The sequence below is a fragment of the Cryptomeria japonica genome, chromosome 9, assembly GCF_030272615.1.
Source record: "Cryptomeria japonica chromosome 9, Sugi_1.0, whole genome shotgun sequence".
Taxonomy (NCBI): Eukaryota; Viridiplantae; Streptophyta; class Pinopsida; order Cupressales; family Cupressaceae; genus Cryptomeria; species Cryptomeria japonica.
In genome coordinates this window covers 721,069,142-721,091,297 of record NC_081413.1, presented here as the reverse complement: position 1 = coordinate 721,091,297, position 22,156 = coordinate 721,069,142, and the positions used below count along the sequence as shown (strand labels likewise).

Here is a 22,156-nt window from a genome sequence, read left to right as displayed (position 1 = left end):
TGTTTTTAAAAAAAAAACAGGGTCAGTTTTTCGTGCGCGAAGGATTTGACCCCCTTAATCTTATCCAATTTTGAAAAAGTTTAGTAGTTTGGAAACTAGATTCAAAGTACTACAATATTTGTTCTTTGATTATCTTCATATATTGAGTGGATGACTTTCAAATTTTGCCTCTAAGTTCAGGTTCACCTGATTTCAGAAAAAAAGTGTCCACTTATACCCCCTTTTTGACCACCATTTTTGTGCACTTACCCACATCTCCAGTTAGGACTTAGAAAATAATTGCTTTGAAAAGATAAAAAGAACATTGTATGCTTTGTCTTGAGTGGTAAGTATATGATCTCCCCTTAATTGGATGACCAAAAAGCCAAACCCATTCTTTTTCATTCTTTATTTACTTTCAAGCATTTAAAACCTTTAGAGGGCTTGCCTTCCTGAAGCCTTGAGGGGGCTAGTGAGAGGGGTATGACCCAAGTGGGCAACAACTAAAGCCAAGTTTACCAACACACTATAATCAAATGTGGAGGCTAATGAAAATCCCCTCCAACAACAGTGTGTATTTGATAGCCTTCCCCTATAATCTGTGTGATGTGAAAAGTCTTTGTTCTAAAGGTTGGGAAGCCTCTTAATTGAGTTTATCATTTGTCGCGGCGAACGAAACCTTTATTACGAACCATAGAAGTAGAAACCTTGAGCCGAGTCAGTTGCCATACATTGGCAATATCATAGTGTAGGGGTGGGGAAGAATGCGCCCCCAAGATCACTCACCATACATCTCCCAAGATAAGTACTCAATCGAGGAGTAATCCTCTTTGGGTTAATTTCTAGAAAAAGGCAAAAAAATGAGCGCCCTCTAGGGGGTGACATGATTGTTTGAGCTGAAGGAGTATCGAGTTGTGGGCTATGATATTGTCAGTGACCCTTGAATAAAGAGTCTACTTGGTGTGTCTTATTTGTATCCAAACTAGTGAAAACATCGGGGATTTGAACACATCCTCAAAAGAACATACACTAAATGTTTAGCATTAGGATGACCATTGTCTTCATGTGTGCTATGTATTCTTGTCACAAATGTTAATACATCTTGCAAAATGTAAATCAATCAACTAAAAAATCAGTTCAAACAAAGAGAAATCATAAGTGGAAGAGATTTTCAAATCCAACAAAGCACCTTTGGAGGTGGTTATCAACTTTTCAAACTATCTTTAGGCAAGACTTTCCAACAAGATTAGAGGAGTATCAAACCAAGTGATCACAAGTTATCATCCAAACTATCTCAACAACAATACCTAGTTAGGTATTCAAGTTTGTCAAATTTGGTTTCCGTATCGAGAAACTTGATCAATATCATTTGACGTACTTTGTCATAGGGGCCTATCGAACAAACCCTCTATTTAGACTAGTAAGATTGAGTATCAAAACGAAGTATCCATATTAACCAACATCAACATTTTGATCATTTGTGTAGACACCTAAAAATGTCTCATTAATTCTACACTAATTATTCGTCTATTTAATTAAGTAATTCTTTAATTATTTGATTAAAGTAATTATTTCTTCTAATCACCACCTTTGACTATTACTAATCATTCAACATTTCTAATTATTCACATTTCTATCATTTCATCATTTTATTCAATTAACCATATCTCAATTATTAATTAAATATCAATTATTTAATTAATTATGATTTATTCCTTAATCAAATAATCTCTATTATTTAATTAATTCTATTTCCTAAGTTTAAATAATTTCATTTAAATTAATTAATTAAATTCCTCCAAATCCCCAAATTATAATTCCACTTAATTCCATCTATTTTCATTTCATATTTCCCCAAATTTGAATTTCACTTCATTTCATCTAATTTCACATTTTCAAATTCACATTTCACCAAATCTGAATTTCAGTTAATTTCATGTGTATTTCAGCATTTGAATGACCAAATTCAAATCTAAATTGAAAATGAAAATCAAATTCAATTTCAAATTCCTACAACACATGCTAAATCAGAACTGATTGATCAAATCAGAACTGATTGATCAAATCAGTTAACTCATCAATCAACTTTTTATGACTAATCGATCAATTCAGTCATCTCCCTAGTCTATTCAATGATCAATCAAATGAGTTTACTAGCCAATCTATTGAGTTCACTATCCAATCAATCCTGTTAACAGATCAATCTATTTAGTTAACAAATCAATCATGACTAGTTCACTGATCAATCAATTTTAGTTATCTATCAATCAACACTTGAGTTCTATTTCTCACCCCCTTTGTGTTGAAAATCTATAAATTCAACATCATTTTCTCAATTCAAGCGAGAATCACAAAATCACAGTCTTCAAAGTAATTGTATGTAGGAAATTGGTGCAATACCTGAGAGCTACCAACCACTCGAATTGGAAAAGCACAATGGAAGCAAAGATGCAGAATGACGAAGTTCTTATTTGAATTCATTTCTTATTTCGTATTGATTTTCATTGATTATGTTTGCTTGTTTGTTAATTAGTTGAGAATTGGTGATTCATTCTTATTTGCTAATTAGCTTAATAATAACAAAATGACATTCAGGTGTAGAAACAATGGTGAACCTGACGTGAATCATGCTAACCTAAATTTTCTGTTTTAAATGACTTTGTAGATCCGTGCATGGTGAACATGATCCAGATTTTGCAATTGATCAATCAAAAATTCACAATTGCTATTACAATACACTGCAATTGACCAGACACTGCAATTGCTAGAGTGTCTCGCAATTGCCATAAAGGGTTGCAAAATCAAATTGTCTTGTGTTGTTTCTTCATTATCTAGTCTTGCACGTCTAACCAGAAATTTCATCAAATTATGCAAATTTCAATTTCTGCACATAAGATGTATTTAATACAATGGCAGGAAAGGTGACTTTCAGAATTTCAGGTGCAAAGAAGGCAAAACAACATAGGAGACAACAAAGGACATATCAAAGACTCTTAAAGGCAGAAAGGGAGCTTCGTGAAATCGAGGAAAAAGAGTAGATTGCCCAATATCATAGAAACATCCATCGTTTCTTAACTGAGTACAAATTTTACAATGAGATTGATGTGATGGCTTGCATGGTGTGGGACAATATCATTGCAGAATAACCCTTCTATCTTCTGTCTTTTTCTATTGTTTTAAAAAATTCAAAAATTCAAAAATTCAATTTTTTTTTTTTTACTGTGAGCAATTGATATTATATCAATTCACAATTGAGAAGTCATCACATTGCAATTACTTAAACAATGATTCACAATTGATGATATATCAATTCGCAATTGACTTGACATCAACTCACATTCGCTCTATAGGTAATTCATAATTGTTAGATTAAGTTTTTCTGTTTCTGTCCTGTTTCAAGTCTAGTTTTTATCAAAATATCTTTTTGTATGTAAAAAGACAGAACTCTGTAATTGGAAAATTAGGCTAGATAGCCCACCGTGTGCTTACTAACATAATTTTCTGCAGGGGTAGCTTAGAAACACTTCAATTTGGTGCAAGTTAAATAAACCACAAACAAACTTGTCTTCTATTTCACAATTGTGATGAAGGTTAAAATTGAACCCCATACTTTTTTGGAGCAACATCTCCAAATAGATTAGAAAATCATTGCGATGAAAAGTTAAAAAGAACCCTTGTTTTTTCGTGCCTTTGAAGGGATAGGTATTATGCTCTCCCCTTCAATGGGTGATCAAAAAACCATACTCTCTTTTTTCATGCTTTCATTTATTTCTTGCAATTAAATCCTTTAGAAGGCCTACCCTCTTGAGTTGCCCTTAGGGTGCCATTAAGGTCGGTGAGAGGGGAATGACCTAAGTGGCAACAACTAAAGCCAAGTAATCCAAGCCACTATAAATAAATGCGTATGTGATGAAAATCATATGCGACGAGTGTTACATGTTGTCACAATGACGTTATACCTCCCTCAGTGCCTATACGATGCGTTAAAATCTGTAGAGCGGAACCTCTACAGACTAAGAGACCTCCCTCAACCAAAATGCTGCTGATTGTGACCACTCGAACATAACCCTTTCTAAACACCTTAGGAATTAGAAGCTCAATTGAGTCAGTAACCAAAAAACTTATTTTATCACGGTGCAAGGGTGGGGAAGAATCCGCCCCCAAGACACTCACCATATATCTCTCAAGATAACGGACCAATTGAGGAGCAATCTTCTTTAGTCTAGTTTCTGGAAAAAGGCAAAAAAACGGACGCATCCTAGGGTGTGACAGGGCTATTTGAGCTGATGGAGTATCAAGATGTGGATTGTGGTCATACTTGTGACCTTTTGACCTTAGAAGAGTTTCTCTGATGTGATATCAAATTGCCCCCATATATCGAGAACAAAATGAGATTTTGAGAAAGATCTCAACATTCATGGAAATTTGAAAAAAATTCTTTAGACAAATATTATTTTCATGGTTTTATTCTTTTGATGTGATTGTTGTGTCCTTTGCTACACTTCGACAAATTCAAAACATTATAGGAAGCAAATCACAACCTCAACAAAGTCAAAGTTTCAGTTTTCGACAAGATCAAACAAACCCTCAACAAAGTTAAGTGTCAACATTGACACCAACGTCAGATCCAAGCCTTTTGCACAAATTCAAAGATGATATACTTGTTACTTTCAAGTGATCTTAGGTCCTAGGCATTCAATTCATGCATAAGTACCATTAGATTCATCACACAAAGTCCCAACACAAGTCACTTCACCAAATTGTCATTCACTCACTTAAGATTTAGTGTTGCATTAGAGTATAGGAATCATACCTAAGTCCATGGGTATTAGAGGAGATAGAGAATTTCCATTCAAACAACCCAATCTTGAGCCAAACAATGACCAATTACAAATAATTGATGGTTTAGATAACCTCGCTTAGGAAGTAAGAGTCAATCATGTCCAATATGACATAGTTGAGGCCGTCATAGATGATGAAATTTGGAAGTCCATTCGTCTTGATGAGAAACTAAGGAAAAAGATACAAAGAGTAGCTTAGAAAGAAGCCATTAGACAATTGGTAGAAAAGACTATAGCAACATTTCTCAAACCATGTTAAAAAAGCAAAGTGTCAATCATTTTTAGGGTTTGCATTGTCTGCATAGTAGTCTTCAACGTATGGGTCTAAAAGGAAACGATAAATTCCCATTCAAACAACCCAATCTTGGGCCAAACAATGTTCAATTAGAAATAAATGACGGTTTGAATATCCTTATTGAGGAATTAATAGTTGATCAAGACCAATATGACATAGTCTAAGCTGTCATAGATGATGAAGTTCGGAAGTCAGTACAAATAGACATAGACCTCGAAAATCGAATCAAAGAAGAGGCAAAATTTGAAGCGTTTCGGCAATACGCTGAAAATATTGTGTTCGAATTTTGGAATCCTCGATAGCAAGTCATCATTCATAGATTGCATTATATGCACTTTAATCTTTAGGAAGTCATAGAAACATATTTAGCTACATTTAATCGAGTCTTGCATACACATCTTAGAGAGTCAAGATCACTTTGGAACAATATTCATGCTTTTCTTAATCTTGGGAACCTCCTTGTGTAGAATGACAGTGAAGGCTATTGATGTGGTTGGATTAAAGACTATAAAATTGTATGAAGGTTTTGTATAAGAGAAAACATGGGGGATTTATGCAAGTTGAAGGACAATTGAGAGTATCCAATACACAAACCACAACATCAAACACATGACACTGAAAATGAGAGTGACAATGAACATGCGACTGTCACAAATAAGCTTAATGAAGAGGAGCAGTTTCATTGATAGACCATTATAGAGGGATTGTCACAAACAAGACAAACCGGTGATAGTACTTGCAAAAAGTGCCTTATGCAAGAGTTAAGTGATAGACATAAGACATGAAGAAGGTTTTATTTGGTTCCATTTATTCCTCTATCTCTTTATGTACAGGTTTTGCAACTAAAGGCAAAATGAAAACAACAGGGCAAAAGTTGGTATAGCAAGGATGAAGACAATCAATACACAAGTCTTCATAGAGCGGACCACAAAAAAGTATAACAAATTGAACATGGATATATATTTGTTACGAAGAAAAGAGGTGTTGAGAAGGTGTAATATTGTCGACAAAGAATGGAGTGGGAAAACCAAAGTCAAAAGCAAAGAAGTTTTTTGTCAAGATCTATCATGACGGTGTGATCACAGTGACATAAAGAAGACTATAATGTAATGAAGGGGACAGTGAGCAAGGTTATTGCAGAACGGAGGAACAATCAAGAGCTCGCTTGCTTGAAGGAGGTCTAAAGGAAAAATAATAATTCTAACACCAAACAAACCTCAGGGCAGTCTATATCATAGTGGAAGCCAATGCAAAGGAACAGTGATAAAGAGAAAGTGATAGTTCTGAAGGAAAACAGAGCATACTCCATTGAGGATAGTCATATCATACAAGTAGTGAGTCTTTGCATGATAAAGAAGAAAATATGATCGAGAAAAGAAGACACCATTGATATGAAGTAGAAATCCAAGCACAAGAAAAAGGTAGTCCATGCACAAAGGCAAAACACAGTCCGATGAATAATGCCAGTGTACAGTGGGTTAAGGGTAAAATCTTATGACAGTCATGAGTTTAGTTTAGCTAGAATGGCAAATACTCGAGGACCTGAGTTTTATTCCAAGACATACTCAAAATACACATGACAAAAGGAACATGATAGGGAAAAGAGCCAAGCAAAATGAATAGTACATAATCCAAGAGCCATGTGTGAGGAGAATAGTGCTATGGCAGCTCCATCTTGATAAATCAAAAAGAATAATGGGGCATACTTGATAAATGAAGGGCATTTCATAAAAAACTGCCACATAATAACAAAGATTGACATGAAGAAAAGCCACATAAATCAAAATAGCATGACAGTCCATAGTAGAATGGTGTATGATAGGCAATCCTGTCATGATAATGCAGAAAGAAGACATATCAAGCATGAGACACAGTCATAGGGACAAAGTACATAGCTATGAAAAATTTGGAACTATGATGACAATAGTGACTAGAATGCATTGAGAAAAGACAGTATTAAGAGGAAAAGACAGTCCAAGTTCAAGAGCAAGAAAGATGACAATCATCCCAAGCAATGTAAGTCAAAGCTTGGTTGACTAAAAAGTGAAGGATGCCTCCAAATGATGCAATATAACTGCAGAGATTTCATAATGTTTTCTAAGTGAATATCGATGTGAGAGTATGTTTATGTTTTCACTCAGAATTTTCAGGCTTCTATCAGCATTATTGCAAAGCAACAACTATGGTCATGTAGGGCAATCGATAAACATCAAATGCTCTCAGAGTGATTAAAGATGATCACTAAATGAACTCAAATATACTCAGAAAAAGAGCAGTTTATGACTCTTAAAATACCTTTTTAGCTACATAAAGACATCCCAAGGATAGGGGCACATGTGGGCAGCAGTTTGCAGCCTTTATGACTCAGTTTGGGGCAATTAGGGCCTTTATATTGCTTTTCTGTTTCGCTGCTTTACAAGGCAGGTGCAACAACTTGATGAAATGCCAAAAGATAATATGAAACAAGATTCAGTTACTTTCCAAGAGATTGAGGAGTGTTGATGATGATCAACTATGGATTCTTCAAGAAGTTCACATTATGCCCTTGTCTACAATAAAAATATCCATGCCTGTTAATCATATTTTCTTTGCTAAAAATTATTAATTTTTACATAGCAATTATATTAATATTTTTGAGGTTCTGCCCAAAGAGGTTGGTACAAATAGTAGGGAAGAAGGAATTTTACGGTAACAATCTTGAGGTTTCTAGAGATAGGGATCAGACTTTTGATAATCTGTGCACGTCCATGTGTCACCATGGGGGCACTTCAAGATAAAACGTGAACATAACTTACAGACCCAAACCCAAAATATTGCCAGCTGATGTCTCGATCTCTATGCCACCTCTGCTCATACCTGAGCCTCTTCGATAAATAAGCAATCACACAAATATAGAGCAAATAACACTGCATTACATTTTAAGCAGCTAAGATTGATGTATCAGCATGGCATCTTTGACAGGGCTTCCAGTGGTAAGTACTGGAAACTGGGTTCATGTCAGGAATTCTGTTTCACATCTTTCAGAAATGGGTGCTGAACCTTCTTTCTTGTCAACAATCTCCTTCTCATCTATAAATTTAGCAAACAATTGCAGTCTATGTAAAATTCGTGACATTAAGGAACTTGAGGTAAGAAGAGGACCATCTCTGGCATTTGTATGCCTGAAGTGCTGAATGAATTGAAAGATCTTGCAACCCAAAAAGACAACAAAGGCAGTAAATGATACCACTCCAGTGATCAAGAAAAGGCCCCAAAAGCTTTTCAGTTGAAGCTGAGAAGCATCAATTTGTGTTTCTTGTGAACCGCACCGATTTCTACTTAACCATTTATCATGAATTCTCTGAAGCTCACCGCTTTCTGAAAGTGTCAGGATAGCTGTTGACATGTCAATTGCTAATGGAGACTCCTTTGGGAAAGCCTGTTCAAAACCAAGAAACAAAAAATGATGTTTGGTGAATTTAAGCAGTAGCTAATAAGCTGAAAGATCCATGAACTTATCGAGAGAAAAAATATTATTTATAAGATCCACTAAGATAGAAAATTAAAACTAATTGCTTACAAATCCCCATCCTCCTTTGGTGAATTCCAGGCCAACAGTTCTAAAACTGCATTCAGTTGAGAGAAAGAGTTGGATAACTGGTAATTCATCGATGATTGCTCCTACGCCTCCATTTTTCGGTCCTTGGGACAATGCTTTGGCATAACTTGCTGCAGAATCAAGAGGAACAAGTCTGGATTTATCTATATTGAGCACCTCTGATAAATAGTTTCCAACATAGGCCCCTGCTTGATATCCAATTGGTTCATTACTTTGAGTCAAACTTTCAATTCCACTAATTGTTGGTGAAAGCTGTCGTACTGTGAGAGTTGAAGTCAGGCTTGCAGTATAACTGGAATTGATTATTAAAACAACAAATAGCCATATTAGAAGCACTGCTCGTCCAAGGGCACTCACAATATTTTCTCCTGCATCAGCCAAAATTGACTTGCATTAACTTTCTCTTCACTAGGTATTAAGATAGAAATGCAATGATTGAAACTCCTTTATAATGATCATAATTGTGAGCTCCTTCTCAGTCATCACTGTAGTTGTTTCTGCAAAATCGGAAAGACATTAAAGCAGTACAGTATAATGATATGAAACCCCAGAAACACAAATTGAATTTAGAAAGAATGGTTCTGGAAAACTTGTGATTGAATATTTTGAATCAACATTCTGGTCATACTGTGGGATCCATCATCAATATTCATCTGATGATAGATCATATAATATACTCTTGGACGTTGAAGTAAACTTTTCTATCACAGGTCTTCGAGAAACATTTTTTCTATTTGTAATGGACTGTGGAAGCTTAAAACAATGAAAAACTCTTACAAATTATATAAAATTGCTTTTAGTATTTGTCTCCTCTGACAAATAATAATAGTAAGCTTGGGGAAAAAAATAAATATAAACATTTAGATTACTCACTATGGACAAAAAACATTGTTGAGAAGCTGAACCTGCACAAAAACATAAAGCAAAGAGTAATTTGTTTCATCTTTTGTTGTAAAAATGGCACCACTCTATACTACTGAATCATCCTACCAATTATTGGGGTGAAATACTATGACTTTAGTCCTTACAAACATTATTTGCCTAAAGCTATCCCTACTTAAATGTGAAAACAATCTTCACCAAAATATACATTAGCGAATCCATTCAATTATACTGCATTAACTACTGATATGAGAGGTCCATTGGGCTGGGTTGACTGCTAGAGACAGACATTGACAGGAAGAAGACCAAGGTTCAAACTCTCGCTGGCTGAAAGTTCCAAAATGTAATTGTAGATCTCAAAAGGAAGTATATATAAGTGATATAGCTATCAAATAAAACTATTGATACCAAACTAATGCATTCAACAATAGGAGGCCAAATCGATTCTTGGGCATATCATGATAGACAATGAATGCCCTGAGAGGGGAAGCATTTTGAGGATGCCAAGCAGCCATTGCTTGAACTGGTTGCTGTTGGATAATTGCTTGTGCTACTACTTGAACAAGTCCTTGCTGATTGCTTGCACGAGTGGCTCCTTGTACTGGTCGTTGAGGTGGTGGAGTCTAGAATAAGCGGGCAAGATCTCCTATGCTCAGTGAACCTTGACTTGTTGAAGCCTCCTTCTTGTCATGCCTTGGTTTTGGAGCAAACTTTAACTCTTGCAGTTCTTTTGTCCCTGGAGTGGATCTCAGAATTCTTTGGTGTCTCTCGGGTGAGAATGAGTTGATACGATCCAACGTGTATTGCTTAGATTCAGTTCTTCAAGTTCAAACTATTGAGGATGTGGAGGGAGTGGAAACCTCTAGTTGAGAAGTGCTCTTTCAATTGCTACTGCGATTTCTATGGCTTTCTCTTCTTCTTCTCACAAAACGAAGCAAACATGCATGTACTCAGGTGCACTCCTCTTCAATTTTCAGGCAAGATTGTTCAGTCTTGAGATGATGTCTTCTTGGTCGTTGTTGAATCCCAAATTTGGCTGCAGGATAGGGGGCGTACCTCTAGGCGGAAACACAATCTTGGTTCATCTGGATAATTCTCTTTGAAAAATTGATCTCTTCTTCAGTGAAAGTTTTGCTAGGGCCTTCCTTCTAGCACCAATTTTGTTGACAAGTGTTTTATGACCACACCAACATAGAATAAAGTTTCCAATGGTCACTCTATCCTCTCTTGATCAAAATCCCATGTATGCTAAGATTGCAGGAAGATCATACAATGATTTCAAGGTTCCAACTGCATACTTGTGACTTCACGATGGATATAGACTCGTTTGGTTTGATGTTGTTGGTAATCCAAGGGGACTTACGTATAGTGAAGAAGACTTAAACAAATTTGAAGCTTCAAGGAGATTTGGCAAATGATTTAACAATAAATAACTCTTTTTTGGGACTTTTCGATAAGATAATGCAGAAAGTAAATAGGAAAGGGGTTTAGAAAGGCTAATCTAAATCTAAGAATTCAACAAACAACAAAGCTTAGGCGAGATTGACCACACTTTGCTTTGCCACTTTTAGACAACTACACAAAAGGGGTGCAATCTTCAAAGGTTGTGCTTGTAAGAGTTTGAATCATCTATGAACACCATCGGAGAACAATACTCATTCGATAATCCAAGTTAAGAACACACAAATAAAAGCTCAGTCCAACCTTACACTGTGGATAGAAATCATCTATCTACAAAAGGTATGAGCAAGTGATCTCACCATAAAGCAATGCAATCTATTTCACTCATCTAAATACTTGAAGCAAATCTAATCTAAGGGAGGAAGATGAAACCATGCAAGTTTTAAAATAACACAAGTGAACACCAAAAGCCAATGTATCACTCTTATTATCTTAGAAACTTATAGCAACAATTCTCCTCCCTTCTACAAATGAAGGGGTGAACCCTTTTTATAGGCCTCCAAAAGGAAATGGACGACCTAGATTACAATCAAATCAATGGCTAATATTCACCATGCAAAACCCTAATTAGGGTTTGACCAAAGATTCCCAAAATAAGATGCCAAGTAGTGGAGCAACCATCAATGAGGAATATCACCCACTAACTATTAATTACCCTCTGCTCCTAAGAAGGGCCTCCATAATGCATTAAATGACCTCCAGTTCTCAAATTGCCCACTATGCATTAATGACCCACTAACTCCTTAATCATGGCAACCGTCATGCGATGAATGAGCCACCACTTGGTCAAAACATCCACCAACAATTAATGACCTATCATGTCATCATGCACTCAATAGATTTTTGTCCAAAATAGGACAACCATTATCTCTTTCATTGATGGTGAATGCAACGAATTCGGTCACAAGGATCTCCAACTCTCCTATGGAGACACTTGGCACAGTCTCTGGTTTGAATTCTAGCATAGAAGTGTCCTTTTCACCTTTCCAAGAGAGCCCACACACATCTCCAACGAATGTGGGATAAATAAAACACTTCCCTTTTAATATTCAAGTGAAAGGGAACTTTTAATTTTAAAATAACTTTTCCCTTTACTTAAGTTCCCACATTAATAAAGTTAAATATTTAATTTTTTATAACTTTATTTTATTAATAATCGCGAACGATTTTTAAAACTCTAGTAAAAAACAACAAATATCATCATCAAGATATTATTAACGGGTTCACTGTTGATCGAGATCTAGCCCAACTAACTTACTATAAATAATAAGTATCTCAAAAACACATCAAAACACATCAGAATCACTCGCAACTGAAACTACCTAGGCCAAATATCCTCAAGAACCCTTAAATGTCCTATTTAGCCTACGAGACCATGGAGAAATAGGTTAACGTCAACATCATAAAATGTGTACTATAAAGGGGACATTATAGTATCTTTAAGATAATTCTACTTGGGGTGAGATTTGTGTAACAATCACCCTTGGTTGCTACTATTTTTTTATTTTAATTCACAAGTACCAACTTAATCAACCAAGCATCTTTTCTTATCTTAAAAGTGTCAACGTCATAATTTCTTCAATCATCGTGATGGTAACAATTCTACACCACCACTTATGCTTACACGCAAAGGTGTAAGCTCCTAATGTTAGGGTCGTCCCTAGACCCAAACCTATGCCTGGAGGGTTCATTCCTAATGAACCTTTATATGTATCCTCTCACATAAAATTAGAGGCTTCCCTTGGATGTTAGAGGGAGTTTAGTCTCTCTTGTATGAGATCTCATATCTCTCTTTAATCCATTACTATTTATTAAACTTAATCCATTCATAATAAACAATATCTATTTGCCATCGTGTAGTGTACAAACATGCACAATTACCTAGGGGTCATTTCATTCCATAATTCCCCCAATAAGCCAAGTGAGGGTGCACTTTCCAACACGCATCAACATGAAAATGGATCGGCAACCATGTGCATCAACACAAACAAGAAACATCATTTCCCAAAGCTAAATTTGACAAGTCAAGATGCCACTCTCAACTAACTCTTATATGATGTGTCATAAATGTTCTTACATTTTCAGTGCTATCATGTGTAACCCCTATATTGCAAGAGGTGGCATGACACATCATTAACTTGCATACAAGTGGCAAGAGGTAATCTCCAAGAATTCCATCAAGTGAGCTGCCTCTAATTACATTATGGCTATAATAAAAGTCTATGTTAAGATTTGAGACACTCCCGTATCCCAAACAAAACATTATGGCTATAATAAAAGTCTATGTTATGACTACTCAACATAGATTCTAACTCATTTTGATTTGTTTTGAGGATTTGTGACATGCAATTTTGATAATCTGAGAACAGATGCTATAAAACTAGGTTATAATAAATCATCTAGACTGAATAAATTCAAACATTATCAAACTTTTTACCATGATATACATGAAATGTGGTCAAATATACTTTTCATGGTCCTCCATTTTGTTTTCTTATAGCTACCATCTCAAACCTCATACCAATAAAACATGTTTGATACTCTTTGGACAGTACTTTTAAATTTTCTCATAAGGTGTTGGCCACAAATATCATATGATGTAGTGTCTTTCAATATTTTAATGAAATTGTCTGAAATTAATATAGATCTGCAGAAAGTAGGAAGACAGATTCACTGTTTGTCCAGCTAAACAATATTCGAATAAGATTTTAGCCAGCTCACTGTTGGTGCATAACTTTATAATAACCAGTAAGGGGAATATTATATTCTCTAAAACCCGTTAATGGTTTGAATTTGAAAATTATGGGTTAGTTCATAGGCACAATTTTCATCCCAGGGCAAATTATCTATGCATAATAATCCTGAGCTTCATCCTGTGGATATACCAAATACTCCCATAACCAATGTTTGCCAAAGTGCATGCCTCTGTGGCTGCTGATCCCAATATTAATGCATTATCCTTAAGACAATTACTCCAACTAGTACATGCTTGAATATAATATGATTTGACAGATAGCCTTGAAATCGTAGTTACCAAAGCTAATGCTTGAAACATGTCAGGTAGAATGACATCAAAGAACATCAGGATGAACAAAAAAACATGACGTTAATTTTAAATCACTTTGACGAACAACCTAATTTAAATGACACTAATGAACTCTGAATCAAGAGTTTAATGGGATTTTCAAATCATGAAAAACGGACGATTGAAAACATTTCAAGTACAAGAAAAGAGAATATCCCGGCTATATGAAAAACTTTTGTATCAGATAAATTAAGGAGTTTCTTATTAAGTGAGAAAACATTCTGAGAAGTCTCACATACCAGAGAATGGTCATGGCCTGCTTCTTTGGGTTTCCTCGAAAATCGGGGTTTGATTTATGCTCCAAACTCCATACAACAGCTCCCATGATAAGAAAGAATGCAAAAGTTGCACACCACATTTCTAATGTGAATGGCTGCAGGAAAGCCCAAGTGCCACTGGGATTGGCCTCGTGGAGAGAAGTCACTATTGCCAAGCCTGAATCTATATAAGGTTGTGTGAAATCCACGATCTTTGCCCGATTTGTCACAATTGTAATGTCCCCGACTACTGCATCAAAGTTCTACAGAACTCCATCCATTAATAAATGTTCTTAGTAACCATATGCAGGTATTTTGATGCACCAACCAATGCAATGCAAGAATCATAAAAGAGCTGTAACTTGTAAGGTTATAATTTTAAAGCATATCATCATATATTGGTTGGTAGTGGCACATTCACCAACCTTTGAGGCAAGCTGTTGCATAAGCTCGTCATAATTTGGGCTTGATTTTCCATTTCCAAAAGATACAAATGTGTATGGAACAGGATAAGGTAGCAAGTTCACTGCAGCAACAAATACATCAATACAGAATCCTTTCATCATGTTGGTTCCTTCCACTGCTCTCACAAACTCTTGAAATCCAACCTTTCTGGGCACACCGACTAGAAGATGCTTACCATTATTAGGAAATACCCACCCGCGTGGTACCAGTTTGCTTTCACCTGGCCATATAATATCACGCATTTTCTGGTCCACGATATGTTGGGCATGTGACTTGGCAACTCTATTTTGTGGAGGAATAGCAGATAGCCCTGAGTGATTTGTCCAGTAACTCACCTTGCGAAATCCTGTTCCAATTATATTGATGATCTCAAAGCTAGAAGCAAGCAAGTCCCCATTCTTACCAAATTTCACAGGACCAGTTAAGCCTGTAAAATTAGATTGCAACAGTATCTTCTGCAGTTCTGGACCTCCTGTGAAGACCTTTAGTTTTGCTAGCTGTGTTTGGCTTCCACTTGCATTTGATAACTGAGGATAATTCTTAAAAGAATTGTTTCCTCCTTTGCTGAAAAAATTGTCAATTGAGTAGGCAATTGCCCAAGTTGCATCATACGCATATAGTCCAAAAGCATTCAAGTGGACATCGACACTTCTAGCCTTGAACAGATTGTTCCATCCTACTGTAAAAGCATGCTCCCGAACTGAAATTGGCACATATGGACGTAAAGCAATAACTCCTTGGAGTGAATTCATGGTTTCATAATCAGGTAAATTAGAATCCAAAAGGGAAGAAAGCCAATCTGTGGCTATCCAAACATAGCTACTGCTCAGCATTCCAAGGTTCAGTGCTTCAGAGAAAAGATTCATACCTGCATCAGGATTCATATGCACAACAAATACTCGTGATTCCATCAAAGCTAACTGTACTAACACACTTCCAATTTCATTATTACTGACTCCAGGAGCAAATGCTACTTTATTAACAATTTTGGCTCTTACAGTTTCAAGTGCATCACTCAATGCAGCTATTCCATTCCTTCCATAATCATCATCTATATACATGACCACAATATGTCTCCAGCCATAGAAGCCAATCACAGCAGCAACTGCTTCCATTTCATAGATATCACTGTGAGTCATGCGAAGAAAATAAGGATACTGGTATGAGGATAGAGTTGGGTCTGTTGCTCCAAATGACATAATTGGTACTTGAAGTTCACTGGCTATATTAGAAACGACATGAGCAATAACAGAAGACTGAGGTCCTAGTATTGCCATGTTTTTTTTTTTCATCAACTCCAGAGCTGAAACCATGGAGCATAGCATTGAAACGTCAGTCATGACTTTCTATGTTCTCTGTTAAAAAAGAAAAAAGAAAAGAAAAGGATCCTATAATGCCCCAGGATAGATCAAAAGACATAAAATATGGTAAAATGAAAACTACATAATGGCAAAGAATTTATGGTAGTAAGAGCATGCATCTATTTTCAAGTTCTATTGACCAGATAAATGAGCGTCTAATATAAAATAAGAAGAAACATACATAAATAGATATGTTATACAACCACATGACCTTATATAGATGATATCTTCAATATATCTGAAATCCAAATAACAAAACAGCAATGAGCTCATTTGTTTTAGGTATAGATGTCAAAATTAATGAATGTGATTTTCTTGTCTCTAAATGATTGTAAGGGAATATTGCATGGTAATATTCGAGGAAACCTTTTGATTAGCTCGTCTTCTCATCCCTTGTAGGGGAAAATTGCATAGCAATCAATATCCTTGTCTTTTTGGAATTGGGTTGTTTGTAGAAAGATGTATGGTTATTACCCTTAAACTCTAGTTTTAAGATTTTCATGTTGATATACTGTGGGTACAAATTTCCAACCAATCGTTCTCACTTATCATTTGTAGGTCATTCCCTAGAAACAAATCATGAAGAAATCTTGGAATACATTGCAATATCTTGTTTCTCGCCCTCTTGCCCCATTTCTTTGCTCAAAATCACACAATATTAGGGCCAAAAAATCCAATGACCACTAATTATTATTTTTAGCTGCCATTTCTCTGAAATTTCGATATTTTTTTATTTTTCGTGATATTTCATTTTTCATTTAGATTTTTTTAATGTGGTTTGCAGTTTTGACTAGTTTTTAAAATTTTTTTTGCACACTTCGCAATTTCTACCTGGTTTTTCGGTGCAGGTTTTCTGTTCACGATTTTCAACATCCTTAGAAACCTTCCACGAATTATCCTGTAACAAGCATGTGAACTATTTGAACAGTAACTGAATTTTCCATCGTATTTCTGATTGTGATGTCTGTGTAAGGGCCTTTCCCCTGCTCTCACAAAGTCTACTCCAGGTGGGTCCATTATTTCTTTCCTTTTTTAATAAAATAATGTATTGGTTTTAAATTTTAATATTAAATAAAAAACAATTAATGTTTTTTTTCCCTTACATTTTTCACATTCTTTGGATTTCTTATTTTTTTATATTATCCTAAGAAATTGAAAATATTTTCCAAAATCCTTTTGATTTGAATGAATGAATGAAGGAATTTTAATGACATCCACCAATCTAGCAGTCTAAGGGATCAAGAACCAAAATTAACCCATGATCAAGTTCCTTTCCATGTTGTTTCTTCTTTTATGAATCTTGAGTATTAAACCCATTGTTATGTGAAGCCTTGTCTCTTCAAAAAGTTCACTCAAACTATCCACCTTTAACTCCTCAAATTGATTGGAAAGATCCTCGTATGTTGCACACTCCTTAATGAAATGCCATTTTGTTTCCACCTCTCTCTTGTTGCAAAAAGTGCACGTCCTCTCTTCCCACTCTTCTTTGGGCACCTTCCACCTTTCAGTCTCACATTTCAAATGATGAGAGCCAGTCATCAATTGAGCAAATAAAATTTGGCCTTTTCGTTGATCGTAGATCTCAAATAAGCTTTTTTCATCATGTTTCCAAGTATGGTTAAATTTTTTGATATAAAATGTTTTTTTTTCCGAGCCAACTGTTTTGTCCACATGGCATTCCTGAATTTCTCTAGTACCCACTTTTTAATATCCTCTTTAGTGCTAGGACATTCAGGCAGATTTATGTCCCACTTGTTCATCCACTTGATGTTCTGTTTCTTCCACGTCTTCTTCCTATGACATAGTTCTTCTTCAACAATCATTTGGGGCCAGCAGTGCTTATCCATATTTTCAATCTTTTTTAAGTAGGATAATAACTAAATTATCACTGAGGCTTGAATTGGGAACATACCCGTGTCTACTAAAAGAACCTCACAAGGTATCGTTGATTTGACTTTGAGATTGCTAGTGATTAGATGCTTTTGAATTCTTTCTATTTGCCTCCATTTGTGGTTTTACATGCTATTCCCCCCAAACTTCGCACTCGTAAATGATAATTGACACTACTAACAAGCTGAAAAGAGTTTTCTTAGCCTTCCAATCTCACAACGCAACTTTCCAACATCTGTTTTGAAGAAGGTATAAGGCTTTCCATCCTCCTTGAATCCTCTTTGATCTTCAAGTCTCCCAACTGAGCCTGTTGTGAAAATCAATTCCTAGGTATTTGTATTCCATTACCACCTCCAAGGGGCTGCCCTCAAAAATAAAATCAACTTGTTGTTTCTTCCTTTTCAAAGAAAAGATCATGACTTTGGTTTTGTTGGTATTCACTTGCATCCCAACGTCCTGACAAAAGAGCTCGAGAATTCCCCAGAAAGATATTTGCTGTATAGGTTATATTGATTTGTGAGCTAAATATTTTGGGATTTGGAGATGGAAACCCTCCATTCCATTGAAGCAATTTCATAGAAAAGTTGCCTTTGGGTTCCAGGTAGGGTTCACAATTGTGCTAAACGTGTAAGTGATCCGTTTGAAGTGGCATTTCTTCAGGTTTCTATTCATATATATTGAAATTTTGTTCGCAAAATTACATTTGTAAGAAGAGGATATTTGTTAGGGGAGAGGATTGAGTAGAACATGTTGCAATTGTTGTGAAAATAATTGTTGATTTAGCACCCATACTTGTTAATTTAATGTCCATTTTTTTTGACAACATTGTACTGATAGTTGTGACTTTAAAGTTGTTATTGCTATGATGACTACCTATAATTGCATAAAATTACACTTAGTTGTAAAAATCCATCAATCATGATGTACAATTATGAGGGCCTCTTGCACGACTATTGGTCTCACATTTTTTTTGGTTGTTTAGGACACCTTGACAAAAAACATTCTGGTGTGGCATCATATTTGATGATTTGACCCTAAAACCTGAGTTATAAGCTGGAGAGTTGTCAAATAAGTTGCTATAAAAAATTGAAAGTGATTTGAAAATTTTCACGTAAGATTTTGAGAAGTGCAAAATTAGAACGCACAACTATTTTGAAAAGTGTGAAATTAGAATGCCCTAGTGAATCCTCTCCCCTATTCAAATTGATAATTATATTTCATATTTCAAAGCTTGGTTGGACTGACCGTCTCTTTTTCATGAGATTAATACTAGTCGCCTAATATCAGTGCTTGGACTTGAAAAGCAATAAATTTAGCAGTGATTAATAGGTAGGCCAACTTGAGTGTTTATATCTTCAAAGTCGCCAAAAACAATAAGGAAATCGCACGGATTGTTGGCCGTCCAACCTACAACAATGTCATGACTGAGATAGCGATAGCCGTCCAACCTGCAACTATGCCTTAAATTGAGATGAAATTGTTCTCCAGAGATAGCGTGAGCATTCAGGATGAAAAATTTAAGGCATAGTTTCAATTATGTGCCAGTCGCGCCTACTATCGTACAAGACAATGTCGCCCTCATTGAAGCCTTGGAACTGACCGACCAGCATTAAAATTGGCCTGGAGGTTTACTAGCAATCACAGGGAGCTTCCTTGGATTGTTTAAACTCAGCAATCGGCCAATAGAGAGGTCAGGAGGCCATTTCTCGCGACAATCAAAATTGCAGTCGCGGCACTTAAAATGCCTTGTTAAACAAACGTGGGTTCATGGAAAAGGGGGACAAGCCCATACAAATAATGTGACAGCATAAATTCGTGGATAATGCTATGAAGTCGTGAGATATCATCATTAGTTGTTGTCGTCCATGGTACTGCTGTATACACTCAGCCGCTACTCTTGGTGTACTGCAACAGGGAAATCGACCAATACAAAGGAAATATAAGGAGGCCGCACCAGCATTTAAGGCAATAGTTAGCGACAAGTCTGATCATTGTGCATGTTTGCAGCTGTATTTGTATTGCATTTAGCGCTGTAGCAGTCTGTGATAAGAAATCGGGACCTGAGGTGCTAAGCAGGGAACGCCATTCACCAATTTGAGGGGTATTTGTGTATACAACAGGTATGGGGAGTTCAATGCCAGCAATTCTGTTAAAAAATAACCAATCAAATGTATGTGCCTTTGTATATGGGGAAGCCATTCTGGTTGGAGTAATACTTACTACAATTTCAGTTATTCTATGCAAGAAGTCTGTCATCTGATTAATTTGCATGCTTGTCAATTTCTGGTGAATGAATATTTAAATGCTGTCCCATGCAATTCCGAGGTTAGTTCTGCCCTGTTTATTTATATGCTTGTCAATTTCTGTTGAATGAATATTTAAATGCTGCCCCATGCAATTCCGAGGTTAGTTCTGCCCTGTTTATTTATCCAGACCTGCATCAGGGAATACTCTGTATCAGCAATTAAAGTGTGATGAAAACTTTATATTTGTATTAAATTATTTGCTGTTAATTATCAGATGTTGAAGTCATTAATGAGAACAGTTGTTATTGGACTGTCATAAATATGTTTTAATAGTCCGTGCAATATTGTTAATTTCTTATGCATTATTCCTATGAGAAATGAAATCAAACAAGCAAGCGAACCATTTGAAAAAGTTAAAAAAAAAATAGTTGGGGGTTTTAGAATAAAAACAATAACCTCCAAACTCGGGTGTATAGAGAAACAACTATGTTGATATTTATTAACAAAAAACAGGGAAAACAAAGAAAACCCGGAATCTTCTACACACAGAGAACAATGTTGGCAATACGGAGAGCAGAATCACATTAGTCTGAAAAATTGCATGCTAAATGTTTTGAAAAGAGATGGAAAATAACAAGGAAATGTATAAAGCATCTTCCACAACAATACTATATTCACAGTCTAGCATACAATACATAATAAACAGAATTGCAGAACATAAGATCAATGGGAAGATGGCACTCATTAGCTCTAAGTTGGTGTCGTGACAGCTTGTGGCACATCGACTTGGCATCAGCATTGAATGTCAGTGCTAGGTGGGCAGATGCTGTAGAAATTTTGCCCACAGTGCTGAGGTCAATGTTCTTGTTGTATTTAAAATTTTTCACCCTCAACCCTGCAATGGCAAGAAAGGAAATAATATATGCTCTTCTTGGACTGGCACTTGCTTAACAACTATGGCATATAGAACCTAATGTGTAGAGCTGCAACATGGATCAATCTTATTTGCACAAAAACTGGTAAGTCATTCATCTTAATAGGTGCCTAATGCCTCGTCTGCTTTTCTATGTTTCCACTTTTGTGCACCCAGTGACTTTGTTTGCAAATCTCCATGCTTCTTTTTGTACCATACCAAATGCTAAAGCAAGATATTTAAACAGTGCATGGTTCCTTTAACAGGCTACTAAGTCAAGTCAGGGGTCAGGCTGGGCTATTTAAAATGTGCAAATTAGGTAATCAAGTGTCTCCTGGTAAAAGGATTACTTTTATGGCTGAACTCTGGATGCCTCTAATAAGACTAGAATCAAACTGAGAAGATTTTGATTCTGTAAATATGTGGGGGAACGGACTTCCCTAGTGGCCCCAAGGCTTAAAGTGGCAGTCTCAATATGAAAGATACTTGAATCCAAGACATGCTATTCTTGCAGAAATATGGATAGAAAGGGCAGTCATTGGAGATATGCCCTGGAAAATTCTACTCCAATGCAGAAGTTTAATTGCACAATGCATTCAAAGAATGAGAGGCCTTTCAACATATGTGCACTTGAAAGTCAAGAATCAAAATCTTACTGGAGAAAATGGCAGGGGAGTGATGTAAAATCTTTCTATAACTAGATAGTGTATTTCTACGAATGAATGAGGTTCAAATTCACTATTTCTCCACACTTAAACAAAAGATTGGAGAGTATGAGACCATGAAGAAAGATGACAAAAGAGATGTCAAACTCTTATGAAATCAAAAGCATCTGTCAAGCACAAATATTTGGTGTCTTTAGTGACTCACCAATGGCGTTCAA

General features: G+C 35.9%; 1 protein-coding gene across 7 annotated transcripts in view; it reads right to left on the bottom strand.

The window, feature by feature from the left end:
* Window positions 1-7,665: 7,665 nt before the first annotated feature.
* LOC131073794 (glutamate receptor 3.3) overlaps window positions 7,666-22,156 on the bottom strand; it is a 52,274-nt gene continuing 37,783 nt past the window's right edge. The window contains exons 2-7 of one of the 7 annotated variants that reach the window (XM_058010303.2): window positions 15,039-16,166; window positions 14,824-14,924; window positions 14,381-14,661; window positions 9,587-9,618; window positions 8,675-9,081; window positions 7,666-8,533 (exon numbers count right to left, since the gene is read on the bottom strand). In XM_058010303.2, coding sequence (XP_057866286.2) covers window positions 8,108-8,533; window positions 8,675-9,081; window positions 9,587-9,618; window positions 14,381-14,661; window positions 14,824-14,924; window positions 15,039-16,166 — 2,375 coding nt within the window. In that variant the 3' untranslated portion in view covers window positions 7,666-8,107. Of the gene's footprint in view, window positions 8,534-8,674; window positions 9,082-9,586; window positions 9,619-14,380; window positions 14,662-14,823; window positions 16,219-17,055; window positions 17,212-20,334; window positions 20,550-22,156 lie in introns of those variants that run through there. The other 6 variants (XM_058010306.2, XM_058010307.2, XR_009112992.2 and 3 more) reach the window with 6 other exon arrangements.